Here is a 14,823-nt window from a genome sequence, read left to right on the forward strand (position 1 = left end):
TTGTTTTTGTTTTTGTTTTTTTTGTTTTTTTTTGTTTTTCGAGACAGGGTTTCTCTGTGTAGCTTTGCGCCTTATCCTGGAACTCATTTGGTAGCCCAGGCTGGCCTCGAACTCACAGAGATCCGCCTGGCTCTGCCTCCCGAGTGCTGGGATTAAAGGCGTGCGCCACCACCGCCCGGCTAACACAGGTCTTTTTGATGCCCTGCACTCAGCTCCCATGTTATGCTGGCCTTCTACATTAGGGAGAGTTTCTGTTCAGTGCAATCTGAGGACAGTTTATCTATGCCTATTACTAAAGATGCAGGTCTTCTCTCTCTTTTTAGGAGCTCAGTGATGCCCTTGGAATCAGTATTGCTGGGGGAAAAGGAAGTCCTTTAGGAGATATCCCGATATTTATTGCCATGATTCAGGCCAATGGAGTGGCCGCACGTACCCAGAAGCTTAAGGTAAATGTGAGGGAGGTGATTGGCAGAAGGCTGCCAGCTTGTGTTGGCTGGGGGAGGAGGTTGTAGCCACAGGACCTTGTTTAAAGTTGGAATTGGGAAAGCGATCAGCAGCCCATGCTGAGGGCAGACTACGTTAGCAAGACTGCAGACCTGAAGTTCATTAAGTCCCTGGACGTATAAAAATGTTGTTTTTATCAAAGCGTCGCGGTAAAAGAAGGACTCACAGCTTCATCCAAACCTCTTGAACCCTTGTAGCCTGTCATTTACCCAAAATTGGTTTTTAACTCAGATTTGATCTTGGAATCTTCCACCCACCAAAAGTATCAACATTTTTATTGTTTTTTTTTTCTATTGTCCCTTAATCTTAACAGTGGTATAAAAATTAAGCAAAAAATACTTGGCTTCCTCATCAGAGCTTCATTGAACAACTAATTTGTGCACCCCACTCTTACTGGCGAGTGGATGTATAAAACACCACTACTACCAAAATACAAAAGTGACCTGCAGTGCCTTTTAGTAATCAAATCTGACCCCCTTCTTGTTTCTCTGATTGGGCTGCATTTGGGGAAAGGCATAAAAATCCCCCACGCTCCACAAGAGCCAGCCCTCAGCAGTAAGGCAGATGGGAAATACAACTTACAAAGAGTTTTAGGCACTCTTCTCAAATTTAATTTTTCCTAATGATAGTGATTTTCTCCCACTTTTGTCCTTCCAGGTTGGAGATCGGATTGTGAGCATTAATGGGCAACCTCTGGATGGACTGTCTCACACAGACGCTGTTAATCTCCTGAAGAATGCCTTCGGGCGCATTATCCTGCAGGTATTGCGATCAATGGAGAACCAGCTGGGAGAGGCAGATAAGTGGCGGCAGAAAAGACAGCAAAGCGTCACTGGCAGTCGGCATCGCCACCCAGCAGGCGGCTTGCTGATGGGAATTATGAAGGTTGAAAGCGAGAAATTATTATTTTTATTCAGAAATTCTTTAATGCCACCCATACAGGCATGAGCAGGGATTATATGAAAGTATAACAAGGGGAGAAGAATTACTCTCAGCTTCATGTGATAAATCAACAAGGCTTTTAGCTTCCAGCATTCTTTTGTAAATTGAGGTTTGCGAGGACTAGGAAATGATTTCCTTTCTTACATCCAAAGACTGGTACTGGGCAGCACAAGCACTGTTTCCTATTCCTTTAAAGGCAGAGAAAAAGCTCTTTCTCTGACGCTATGAATGGTTGCCAGCACCCTGCAACTCTTCCTACCTAGTAGTCATCAATTAAGGCAGACAATTATTGATCAGCTGTGGCCCCATGAGGATTGTCCAGAGGAAGAGGGAAATAGAGGAGGAAGTCAAAGCAAAATGGGCTGTTAATTTCCCCTCCCTCCATTTCAGCCCTTCACATGTCTCTAAGATTGATGCCCTGCAGAGACATGAGAGGCACATACTGGCGGTGACTCTCACTAATGAGTGGCCCTAAAATGAAGGATTATAATCACCATACTTCCGAAGAGGTAGTAGAAGATGATTTATAGGTAAAAAGAATAAAACCCACAGCCAGCACTCAGATAATCCTAGTCTTTAGAATAAGAAGATTGAATGGAAGAACCATGACATTGGAGAGAAGTGATTTGTGGTGCTTAGCTCGGAGACCTCAGGGGTCTGGGTATAAGTATCAGAGCCTTTAACAAGGTAAAGAGCTCTCGGTACACATGATGGGGGTCATGAAACACTGTGGTTTCAAACAAGAGGCCGAATATTATTTGGGTCCTTAAGCGTCTGCTGAATGCCAACCAAAACAGTGTGTGGACAGCCTTGGCCCTGCTTCCCCTTGGCTGCGCTGCGTGGACAACCTTGGCGCTGCTTCCCCTCGGCTGCGTGGACAGCCTTGGCCCTGCTTCCCCTCGGCTGCGCTGCGTGGACAGCCTTGGCCCTGCTTCCCCTCGGCTGCGCTGCGTGGACAGCTTTGGCCCTGCTTCCCCTCAGCTGCATGGACAGCCTTGGCGCTGCTTCCCCTTGGCTGCGTGCTGTCCTCGCTTAGGGTGGAAGTGCCGGCCGTAGTGATTCACGCTCCTGCTACAGGAGCTTTGTTTCTGGTTGCCCATCCTTCCGTGCCACTGACCCCTTGTCACCTGTTACAAGCGCGCCCTTCAGTCTCAGCTGCTCACCACAGGGCATGCGAGAGGAGAGCCTCAGTGGGAACTTGACTACTGAGCCATCTTGTCAGTTCACTAGAAAAAAAAATCCTTTTTGTTTCTAATTTTCAACCTTTCTTTGAGGACATGAGGGGGTAGGGGAGCATGTCAGGCGTTTCTATCAGAAATTTGTGGAGATGGCTTTGGTAGATGGGTAGATTGAGGCAGCATTAATTAAACAGATAACCCAGACTGGCTTCACTATGCAGCTAAGGCTAGCCTTGAACTCCTGATCTCAGTGTCTCATCCTCTTTTGTTCAGGATAATGTGTCCTTGATGGCATTGTACTTTTAGGGACATTGGTGTGGGGAGGCCGAGCAGCCTCATAGCCAAGGGAGTGTGTCGCACATGCTCAGTGCTGGAAATGAGGGCAAACTGAAGCCACTTGAACTTTCCAATGTTGACACCCCATTGCCTGACACAGTGCACTTATTAAATACTGGTTAGATACATGAATCAAAATGGAAGAGATGGATCACAGAGCCTACGAACATGTTGGAGGTCAGAAGAAAGTCTTTAACTCAAAGAGACAATACTTAAGGGATTATATACAAAGTCGTTCTTTGGGTCGCCCTTCACGGGCATCCTCCAGATCTTGTAGAACTGATGTAAGAGGCCCCCGTGGTAGAAGAGATATTAAGATAGCATGGAGAAAGAGTTGGAGATGTGGTTCAGCTGAGGAGACTTGCCCTGGGTTCAATCCATAGTACAAACCATGAGTGAGGGAGAGTGTTGGTTTTCCACAGTGCTGTTTACCCTGCCAGGAAAAGTCACGAGGCACAGTGAAACCTACTGTGAGAGTTCATTAGGAGAAGGGAGGCACAGGAAAGGATGTGATCAGGCCCGTTTGAAAGGCATGTGTGGAGAGGGAGAAGTGGGGAGGGGTCTGTGACCCGCTTTCTATGGATTCCCCTGCACAGGCACATATGGGCTCACACAGCTATGCCACGCATGCCCGTAGATTGCGCGATCACGCTGCTGCGTGCAAATTACGTGACCACACAGCGCATGTAGGGATAAAGCCCCTTGTTTGGCTACTGAATAGCGCATGTGTGGTCATGTGGCAGCAGAGAGCAAGGGGACCAAGGGATTAAGCCAAGAAATCTAATATCCAACAAGTAGAAGTTGTAAATAGGAACACAGAGTTGAAAAAGGAGAAAAAAGTTAAAGAAATTTAAAGACCCATTAATCAGTGCAAATATTAAATAATAAAAGAATAATACCTACCTAGGCTTTACATTTTTTCAAGAGAAAAGTACTTGCTAGCAAGGCATTTAAATGACACTGGCTTTTTTGAAATCAGTCTTCTGAGAGAATTACCTTAAGGTATACTCCAGCAAATGAACAGAATGAAACAGAAGAGACCAAAGTCCTGGACACATTACAGTCTCTGGCAGTGGCACAGAGAGCAGTCTGGCCAGCTGGAACAGGAGGAAGAGCACGTCAAGAGAAACTCCTCTGAACCAAAGAGGGAAAAAGAGAGGGAGGCGGTTCCGTGGGTGAGGCACTTGCCATGCAAGCCTCATGACCTGAGTTCCATCCTGGCTGCCGCACTGGAAGGAGAGCACGGGCTCTTGGAAGTCGTCTTCTGACCTCCACACAGCAAAATAGTAAGAATAAAACTAAAAAGGGGAAAAAGAGGGACTGAGTATCAAATATATGTAACTGTCCTGGAAGTTTGAGGTGAAGTAGAAAATGTAAAACTGATCTAATTAAAAAAATGTGTTAACTATGTACTCTGGAAAATAAATTCACGCCATGATCGAGGAAACATTAAAGTATAGAGGTAGTAAGAACAGCATTTAGAGGCAGGCTAATCCCAGCACTCAGGAGGCAGAGGCAGGTGATCTTTGTGAGTTTGAGGCCAGCCTGGTCTACAGAGTGAGTTTCAGGACAGCCAGGGCTACACACAGAAAATCCCTGTCTTGAAACGCACCCACCCCCCCCCCAAAAAAAAAAAGAATATCATATAAGTAATGACCTTCAGGACTGTTCTGTCTTCATTTTGTTATTGTTGTTATAGGACAAGTTCTTGTCATATAGCCCAGGCTACCCTCAAACTCTAATATAAGCCAAGGAAATCTAGTTCTGGGGGTCCCAGAGAACCATGGGTGGCCACTTGCCTCAAATGTTGAGAACAGAGTCAAGGGATGGTGAATGCTAGGAAGGAACTTGTTTTCAGTCTGGCCACACTGGATGTCTTCAGGTGGCCCCCACCCCCACCCCCCATGGAGGGAACGAGGCAGAGTCAAGGGGGGTTGCGTAGTTCAGTCATGGTCGGGTCGTTCTGGTTGATCATTGTCCTAGGCCTGGCCATCCAGTCTTATCTGGACAAGGAAGTCACCACTGCTAGGGGCAGTTTTGATCTGCTTCACAGGATGTTTGTCTGTTTGACTTATGGTTCTGGAATCCCAGGAGAGAATGACACAGAGAAAGAAAGCAGATGACAAGATGGAGTTTGTTAGGACAACTTCAGGTTTACAGCAAAGATTAGAGACTTCTAGGTTCCACTCTGGAACAGGAAGTTGTAAAAACTGGTAGTCGGTGATGTGTTGATTATGATGTCTCCTGCACATCTTGCAAATAAATACCTTTGCTATTCTTATCTGGTGTCTTCAGCCTTGAAAGGGGAGGCTGCAAGAGGAACATCCTTAAATGATTAACATGTCTACTGTACAGAGTTGAACAGGAATCTGACCCAAAGTTGAAGGTAGCGGAGGAAACGGTGGAAAACGAAGCTGAGATGGGAAGCTTGCGCAGTTCCTCCTCGCTTCTCCAGCCCTCATTTTACATCCGGCGTGGAGCAGGGGCAGCCGAGCTTCCTTACACTATTAAACAAGTAGATGCCAGAAGCCTGGTGCAGGAAACGGGAGGCACGTGGGGGGCGTGGCACTTCAGTGGAAGGTCAGAGGGGTTCAAGCTTTGTTATCCACACAAGGACATGATTAGATGTTCTAAAAGCTTGTCAGCCAGGAGTGGTGGCATGTTCAGGAGGCTGAAGCAGGCAACTCATCACAAACCAGGGCTAAAAAGCCTGGGCTAACCGAGTGAGTTCAAGGCCAACCTAGGACCAAGCTAGGCTACGTACTCTATGTACCTTGTTTCAAAATGCCAATGGACTAATTTGGTTAAATCAGCAAATAGAAGTAAAATTATGTCATTTAGGAATATAGAAGCAAATACTGAAAGAAAATGCTAAAGAGTTGGAAGTCTGTAGAGAGAAGGGATGGAGGCTTTCATTAAGTGCTGGTGGGTGATTCTGACTTCATTATATGTTTTTATTTATTTTGTACGTCTGTGTGTATATGTGTGGTGGACAACAGTCAGTTTTCTTCTTCTACCATGAGGTCCTAGGGATCCAGTTCAGGTTACCAGACTTGCTGGCAAGCACCTTTATCCACTGAGCCCAAGTCTGACTGTTCGGGGGGCGCGTTGAGATGGGGTCTCTCTGTGTAGTCCTGGCCTTGAACTCACAGAGATTCCTCTGCCTCTGTCTCCTGAGTGCTGAGATTAAAGGCCTGTGCTGCCATGCCTGGCCCAAATTGGGCTTTTAAAATCAAGTAACATACATGGGGAACATTTTTTTAACTGATTGGGTTTTGTTTTTTGTTTGTTTCTTTTTGGCTTTTGTTTGGTTTTGGTTTTGTTTCAGATTTTTGAGATAGGATCTCACTATGTAGCCCTAGCTAGCCTCTGCCTGCCTCTGCCTCCTGAGTGCTGGGATTAAAGGCATGAGTCACCATACCTGGCCTGAAAGTTACTGGAAAATATTAGAACTACAGCATATGTGTTAGAAACATAAAATGCCCAGCTTGGTAGAGCACTCCAAGATCCTGGAGCTCAAGAGGCAAAAGCAGGAGGATTTTGAGTTTGAAGGTAGCTCGGGCTACATGGCAAGACCTAAAACAAAAGAAGAGGGTAAAGACAAAGAACGGGGGAGAGAAGAGGGGAGGAAACAAATAGAACTTAAACAATGAGAGCTAGCATGTGGTAGTGCCCACCTTTAACCCCAGCACTCACTCGGGAGGCAGGACAGAAACAAGTGATTTCGGTGAGTTAGAGGCCAGCCAAGGCTGCATGTAGGAACCTGTCTCAAGGAAAGGAGGGAGGGAGGGAAGGAGGGAGGGAGGGAGGGAGGGAGGGAGGGAGGGAGGGAGGGAGGGAGGATATAAGAAGTGTAACTCACTGTGTAGAGTCCTTGACTGACATGGGGCAAGGCCCTAGGTTTGATCCCAAATACTGCTACATATACATGTATATATATATTTAGGTGCATAAATATATGAACATATGTGTTAAGTAAAATAATCTGACATACTTCATTTTCATCTGTTGGAAGTCAGTAGCCATCATCAAGCTGATAAATTTTGGGCTTGCAAGATAGCCCATGGGATAAAGACACTTGCTGCCAAGCCTAATGAGCTGCGCTTGATTTCCAGGACACATATGGTGGAAGGAGAGAACTGACTCCCTCAGGTTGTCCTCAACCTCCATACACATACCATAGCATATATGATGCCTACACAGTAAATAAGCCAAGAATAAGTTTTATAATGGATGATAAATTCCATCACCAGAGAAGTACATGCAGGAAGATCACAAGTTCAAGGCCACCCAGGACTAATAATAAGATACTGTCCAAAAATACCAAGGGCTCCACCTGAGGCAGACATCTAGGAGATGTTGTTCACATTCAGTGGGTTGCTGGGCATGCTGATCAAGTTGAAGGACATGAACTTGGGTATGAGGGTGTGGCATGTGAGAAGTCCTGCATTGGAGGGAAATCAGGTGGAAGAGGGAGGAGAGAGTGCATGTGGGAATGAATGGGTGCAGTAGGAGGAGGGGAGAGTGAATGGGTGCAGCAGGGTGAGGGGAGAGTGAATGGGTGCAATAGGGGGAGGGGAGAGTGCGTGTGGGAATGAATGGGTGCAGTAGGGTGGTAGGAATGAGTGGGTGCAGTGTTAGTTTGGTCCAGAGCAAGCTCACCCAGGGCTGGGATTTTGGCAGATTTGTTCTAGAGTACCGAGCAAGCAGCCAGGACATGTGAGTATAGTTAAAGGGATGGTTTGTGAATCCTACACCTGATGCCAGGGGGAGCTTCTGAAAATGCAGGAAAAGACAAAGAGCTGTGGAATGTGGGGGCTGAATGCACCGTAACCTGGTGCCTCCTGCAATCTAGAAGGTTCCTCTGTGGCACACATCACAGCTCTCCCCTGACAGAGCTGCCGAGGACTAAGTGGGGTACAGGGGACAGTCTCACTTTCATTATAATATCTTAGGTGTGAGGTCCGGGAATGACAAAATGCCTTTTGATAGCATAGAAATTGGCTTGGGGTGCAGCTTGGAATTCCTGCCTAGCAAACACAAGCCGTGGGGCCCTGGTTTTAATTCCTGATACTAGAAAAATAAAATTTAAAAAACCCTTGGAGAAATTAGTATTCCAGGTGACTTTAGGGGTGAGAGCCACTAGAGGGCACTATGTTCAGCAGCCACCCTTAGATTTTTATTGTTTAAGAAGCCTAAAAATTAGTATGTCAAGAAAGTCATTGTCAGTGAGTTCTAGATAAACACTTTCTGCTACTTCAGATTGTAGCAAGGCCAGTTCTGGGCTTTTGTGGATCTTTAGAATGCTTACTTTCTCAAGGTCACCTTGGCCTCACAGCCTCTGTCTACTTTCTGCACATCTGTACCTCTGGATCGAGGATGCAGGCTGGGTGTGGATGCTGAGTTTTACATCTTACACCAAAAATATCTGGGCCCTGACAAATCTAAGGGCTAATAGTGTTCTCTTGCTCATTAGATGCTCAGGAAAAGCTCACTCAAAGAGCATGGGCTTGCATGCTGTATAACAGCCCACGTTCCCAGAAACTGTTTGACTTCTCAGTTCTCCAAGACATAATCCCCAAAACTTTTTTTTATTTTTTTGTTTTGGTTTGGTTTGGTTTTTAGTTTTTTGAGACACAGATTATCTGTGTAGCCCTGGCTGTCCTGGAACTCACTCTGTAGACCAGACTGACCTCAAATTCACAGAGATCCACCTGCCTCTGCCCCCCGAGTGCTGGGATTAAAGGCGTGCGCCACCACCACCGAGGTGGGGGTTGGGGGCTCCAATCCTGTTTTTTTCAGAAGAGCTACCCATCTTGTGATCCATGCAATAAAAACATACACAAATGACTCAACTAGAAAGTTTAATTGAACATTGACCTCCCACTGAACGTAATGCTGCGGTTGAATTCAGCTCTCCTTTTAAGTCCTTTAGTGCCCGCCCCAGTGGCTGCAGCACAAGCCAGTTTGTCTGATGAAATAACCCTCTCTCAAGGAGAAGGGCTTGAGAGGTGAACGCCGATAAAGAAACTGAAGGAATTGCAAGATGAAAGAGAAACGCCATTGGACAGGGAACCACAGTGAAGGAACAAGGCATTTGGAGGGGGAAAGACGGAGTGGGATGTGGGTGCTGTGGGAGGGGGGAACACAGACTGACCAGAAAGAGCAGTGGGAGGGGGAAAGACAGAGTGAGGTGTGAGTGCTGTGGGAGGGGGGAACACGCACTGACGGGTAAGAGCAGTGGGAGGGGGGAACATGGTTATTGGCTCATCTTCGAACCACGTGGTTAGCCTGGGGGACAGAGCATCTTGCCTAGCGTCCCTGTCCCCCAGCTTGCCTTCTTGAGATGGTTGCCTCTTCCTCTCCTCTCCCTTCCTGTTGGTAGCCTCCCAGGTCTCTGTAGGTGGGCGGGTCTGTGTTCCCACTTCCTTCAGCAGGTGGGTCTTCTCGGCTTCCATGGCTGCTCCTCTTCTCCTTGCCTTCTCTGGATGGGTCTCCTCTTCCTTGGAAGGACAGGTCTCCCCACCTCTTTCTTCCTGTTGGGAGTTTGGGGTGGGCAGGTCACATACTTCTCTTCTTGGCCTCTACCTCCTTGGAGAAGTTGCAAGTCTTCCTTCAGGCCCTTGGGCTGCTCTGCCTCAGGCCTGTAATTACTAAGTGTTTAATAATAACTACACCTGGACGGGGGTACAAAATACTTCCATTAAATGTCTAGTGAAAAATGCACTTGCTAAGTAAGGCAGCTCTACTAAATGTAATAGTTCATCGCTGTCGGCCAAGAATTCTGCATTTAGTCTCCCACTCTGACCACCTGAGCACTACAGCACACTGTTGCTAACAAGAGGCGCAGATGTAAAGGCATACCTGTTTTTGACGAGGTTAATGTTTTGAAGGGCTGTGGTCGAGCAGGATGACATCAGCCATATTTCCCAACTGTCCTTTTCCTCTGGGGAAAGAGGGGAAAGGGTGCCAGTCCACATGAGGCAGAAGGCCAGACCACAGATCCTGGGGTGGGATTGTTCCCGAATCCAGGAGTCACAGCCTGTGCTCCAAGCCATCCTCAACAAGCCAATTAAAAGAGTCTTATCAATAGTGGGAAGCAGGGACGGGAGATCTGTTCAATGTGACCACACTGGGAAGGATGACAGAGAGGTCCAGTGACCACACACACAGTCGTCTTTGGGTCCTGAAGTAAGTAAAGAGAGGACCAAGGACATGCACATCTAAGCAGCCCTGGCCAGTGCGACTCCCCCACCACTGACCTTCATGGTCTAGACTTTTGTCTCATCCTCTAAGGTATTAGAACTGTGTGGCGTCTCTTTCCTGAAGGCAAGTTCTCCCTCTAGCTGCCACCTTTTCCTTCTCCCAGCCTAAGATTCCTGGGGAAATGCCCATTTTGTTGGAGTCCATCCTTTCAGTGGTGTGGTAGATGGAGAGACACAGGTGTTTCTTTAGACTGTCTTCATTTCTGCCTAGCCAGTTCCAGGGTCTCGCCTATCCAGGCCAGGGAACCAACCAGAGGCTAGAGCACCTGAAGGTGCAGAGACCATGATATCCCTGGTCTCATTAAGAATCTCTAAGCTCCGTGTCATCCCCTCCCCACGGTGACCATCACTGTATCCTGCCGCCCCCACAGGACACTTACTGCATGCCTCCCTGAGGGCAGGACCACTTCTTACCCGTATTTTCCGGTCGCTGTTCTCAGAACCCAGTGAAGCTGAAAACAAGTCCAAGATTCACTTGATAAAGAAAAATAAAGTACATTTCCTGTCAGCCTTTTGGCCTTCCCCTGCCTCCCCAAAGGACCCCATGCTTACCTCAGACCACAGTCCCCAGTCCCTGGTGTTCAGAGGCAAGACTGAGCAGGACACCTAGGTCGCACCTCAGTGTTGAACTTGTACACCACTGACCTAACCCTTGGAGAGTAGCTCCTCCCCATTCCCAGGCCAAGCCCCAGGGAAGGTTTGGCCACTGCCTATCAAGTTACTTGTCAATCAGCTCTCAAGGCAAATGTGCTGCCTACAAATGTCGTCTTCCTGCAGGAGGCAGATTTGCTGTCCTGGTCTCCCCACAAGAGACCGTGCTGTCCTTCATATTTACCACTTGGCCTGAGGGTTCCACTGCGCCAAGATTGGCAGGAGGGTTCGGGGTGACTCCCTAGGATTTACTGGTGGCTGAGAAGCCTTTTAATTTTAGAGCTAGTTGTGGGGAGGAAACTGAAGGATTTTTACATTTTCCTGCTGGATGGTAAAACTTTAGGATGAGTGTAACTGAAGTGTAACTGGGGGCTCAGCTGTGTCTGGGAAGTAAGGTCTACAGCTCGTTTTTCCCTCACGACAGGTGACTGCTTCCCAAACTCTGATTAAAGAGTACTAGATTCTCCCCAGACATAGTGGTGGCTTCTGCCTGTAGTTCCACACTCAAGAGGCTGAGGCAGGACTCGTGAATTTGAGGTTAGCCTGGGCTACAAAGTGAGCTGCGTAGTCTCAAAAAAGAAAAGGGATGGGGGGCTGAATGTGGTGGTGCATGCCTGTAATATCAGCACATGGGAGGCAGAGGCAGGTTGGTCTCTGGATTCAAGGCCATCCAAGTTCATATAGTGAATTCTAGGCTAGCCAGGGCTACGTGGTAAGACCCCATTTCAAAAAAGAAAATAAGAAAGCAAGGGAGAAATAGACAATGTTCTTATGGCTTCCTGGCCTGGCTCCACCTGATAGGGACATGACAGCCCCATCCAATATCCTGCAGTGACCAGTCTGAGCCTCTTTTTAAATGCAGGTTCTCCTGAGATCCCTGTTTTTACTATGCCTTTCTGTTCCACCACTGTTCAGTTAGGAGCCCAGATAGACTAGGCTCAGCTTCTTTTCCCACAAAGCCTGAGCCTAGTGGCTCACAACTAGCCTATACTCCAGCACTCAGGAGACTGAGGCAGGAGGATCATGAGTTCCAGGCATGCCTAGACTACATAGGAGACCCAGTATCACCTCCTCTCCCCACAAAAACAGAGACCAAAGGGACAAGAGCGAGGCGAGGACAGGAAGGAGCGTGGGGAGGACGGGAAGGAGCGTGGGGAGGACAGGAAGGAGCGTGGGGAGGACAGGAAGGAGCGTGGGGAGGACAGGAAGCGTGGGGAGGACGAGAAAGAGCGTGGGGAGGACAGGAAGGAGCTTTATTAAACAGGCAGGGTGACCACACCAGGAACAGCAGTGATCTAAGAACCTAAGCTCTCAGCTGCCTATGGCAGTCCTGGGCACACAGAGGAGACACAAAGGGGAGCCGTGGAGCTCCTGCAGTAGGATTCCAGGGTGTCTTGGGCTGGCTGGCCTTTTCTGATTCCTATCTTGGGCCGCATTGGTGCCGACAGTTAGTCTGTTACAGTTCCTGAAGTCCAGAGGAAGTCACAAACACTCAGGAGAACTCACAAGAAAGGAAAAGAAACAAGATGGAGTCCTAAACATACCGGAGGGCTGGTGAGAGGGCCCAGCAGGTAAAGGCACTCGCTTCCAAGCCTGACAACCTGAGTTCAAACCTGGGAAGCCACATGGGGAAAGGAGAGAACTGACTCCCACAGGTTGTCCTCGGACCTCCACACATGTATGATGGCACAGACAGGTTCCTCCTGCCCCTAACACACACACAAAATAAACAAACATAAGGAGAAAAACTGGGCGCTGAAGAGAAGGCTCAGTAGTTAGTCGTAGCCCTGGCTACTCTTCAAAAGGACCAGGGTTCAATTCCCAGCACCCACATGGCAACTCACAACTGTCTGTGACTCCAATTCCAGGGGATCCAACGCCCTCACACAGACACACATGCAGGCAAAACTCCAATGCTCATAAAATTAAAAATGTCATTTGAGAAAAAGCAAAATTCAAAATGTTGTTAGCTGGATTAGTCCCTGGGTCTACGTTAAGCCCTCTGTCATTACTCCATTTCTGTGGAGTGGCGTCTGCCACTCTAACAATTCGTTACATTTCCTCTCTCCTTAAGGGACCAGAAACCTGTCTCCACATAACCTCCTCCGTCTCCCTGCCCCTTGAGAAGGCTTCAGACCTGCTCATCCTCTCCCAGGTTCTTCCTCAGGGGGAGTTTATGCTGGAGCACCAACCTCCTGCCGTGGAGTCTGAGATAAGATGGGAAGCAACCCATAGCCACACAAACACACACTGTCACCATCCCGAGAAACGGGTTGAAAACACAGAAGAAACAGGAAGAATTAACCTAAACAGGGCAACTAGAGAAGGTCACGTGAGGATCGGGACTGATAGTTAAACTGATTTGTGTAGAGATCCCCAGAGAGAAAACTCTAGAAGATTTAGGGAAATGGGAAGAGAGAAATGGGATTAGAGGGGCCGGGTAGGGGTGGGATACTACACGTGCTTAGAATTGTATCCCAAGAACAGAGGGAAAGAACTGAAAGGTTGGAAGTGGTGGAGCACCATTGTATATCTGGGAAGATGCCTGGGGAGAGTAAAAGCCTGAAAGATGACAAAGGATAAGGGAACAGATGGAAGAAGGGTTCGGAATTGTGGTGGGTTACTACTCATTCGGGAGCAGGAAGTACCAAGGTAGACAGACTGAGCACCTGTGTGGATAGCACCCCAGCGTGTGTCTCAGATAGACAGGCACCAGCCACAGCAAGTTTTCAGTAGTGTACCTTGTTGGTTCATGATGGGGGAGCTGGAGGTGTCACTGCTAAGAAGCAACAAATGAAAGGAAAAGCTACCTGAACGGGGGTGGGTTTGGAGGTCAAGAGTTTGGAGAGGAAGTAGGATGGAGCTGCATGGTGTTTTCACATGCTCCGAGAGTGGAGCTCAGCACATGCTCTACCCACTGGTCTACATCCCCGGTCCAAATTTGGAGTTGTTGTCTTCATTTTGAGAAGCTGAGAGACGTCAGATGAAAATCTCAAGTTGAGGACCAGACAGAGCCCAGCAGCTGGGGTGTAAGCACACCGTTGGAATTTAAAGCCAGGGAATGTATGTGCTGTGGTTTGAGCCTGAAGCCGCCCGGGCCATGACTGAGTCAGGAGGTCAGCCAAAAGACAGCAGAGAGGAGACCCTAGCAACTGCAGGCGGGTCAGGAGAATGTGGGTCAGTGAGGCTCAGGCTGGCTGCTGGGGTGTAAGCTAGAATGGATGTTTGTGAAGACAGCGTGCCTTCAGAGCAGGCGTGTCCTCCCAGGCTCTGCAAGAAGAGAGGCTTGCACGGTCTGGCAGGGACTGACCTTTCCTCCTCAGGCCTTTGTCCTGAACGTCTCCCCACTCAGTCATCGTTGTCCTATGACTGAGTTTCTAGAACACTCAGCACTTGCCCGTAACTGTTTTCCCCTGTCTGCGATGATTCCCAAATGCTGCTGACCCCTCCTCTGGCCTTTTGCCTTTCCCCCGCTTTCCTGGCAGTGCAGCTGTTTCACAGTTGAGGCGCGTGCGCCCTCTGTTGGTCTGTCCTGAAACTGCGTCAAATCAAGTCCCCTCCCGCACCTGCCCGAAAACTCTTCTCAGGATCTGTGCAGTATAACAGTCAGCCCTCCAGATCCCTGGGTTCTATTCTGGGGTGGGGGTGGGGGGCAGCAGGAGGAACAGTGAGGCTGGTATGGTACCGGGGCATGTTAGCAGAGCTGCCACAGGGCAGGACACCTTGAAGGTGGTAGGACTTCAGCTTGTGGCCCACAACCTCTGGTTCTCCACAGATGGCCCCGGGCAGAGACTGGTGTAGTATGCTCCATGTTAACGTGGTTCTGGCTGCTGCCGTGAAGCGGGCAGCCAGGGAGACAGATCCGCCTGAACTACACACAAGATGACTTTGTGGGTCAGCCTGTAGCGTCTAAGAGGACTGTGGGCTCTGAGACAGAAGTCAAGTAT

At 48.4% G+C, this 14,823-nt stretch overlaps 1 protein-coding gene and 1 long non-coding RNA gene across 3 annotated transcripts in view; one reads left to right on the top strand and one right to left on the bottom strand.

Moving 5' to 3' along the window:
* The window catches only part of Patj (PATJ crumbs cell polarity complex component), a 325,876-nt gene that overhangs the window by 297,316 nt on the left and 13,737 nt on the right, over positions 1 to 14,823 (top strand). Inside the window, exons 41-42 of the mRNA XM_059254557.1 lie at positions 324 to 446; positions 1,162 to 1,266. Coding sequence (XP_059110540.1) covers positions 324 to 446; positions 1,162 to 1,266 — 228 coding nt within the window. The remainder of the gene's footprint in view (positions 1 to 323; positions 447 to 1,161; positions 1,267 to 14,823) is intronic.
* Positions 8,812 to 10,908, bottom strand: LOC131903794 (uncharacterized). 2 transcript variants are annotated; one of them, XR_009377610.1, is made up of 4 exons: positions 10,778 to 10,898; positions 10,606 to 10,699; positions 9,825 to 9,906; positions 8,812 to 9,496 (listed from the first exon to the last, which is right to left on the bottom strand). It is a non-coding gene; the product is annotated as an uncharacterized LOC131903794 (long non-coding RNA). The 2 variants fall into 2 exon arrangements; XR_009377609.1 differs by having other exon boundaries at positions 8,813 to 9,496; positions 10,606 to 10,677; positions 10,778 to 10,908.

This window comes from Peromyscus eremicus, chromosome 2, assembly GCF_949786415.1.
Source record: "Peromyscus eremicus chromosome 2, PerEre_H2_v1, whole genome shotgun sequence".
NCBI lineage: Eukaryota > Metazoa > Chordata > Mammalia > Rodentia > Cricetidae > Peromyscus > Peromyscus eremicus.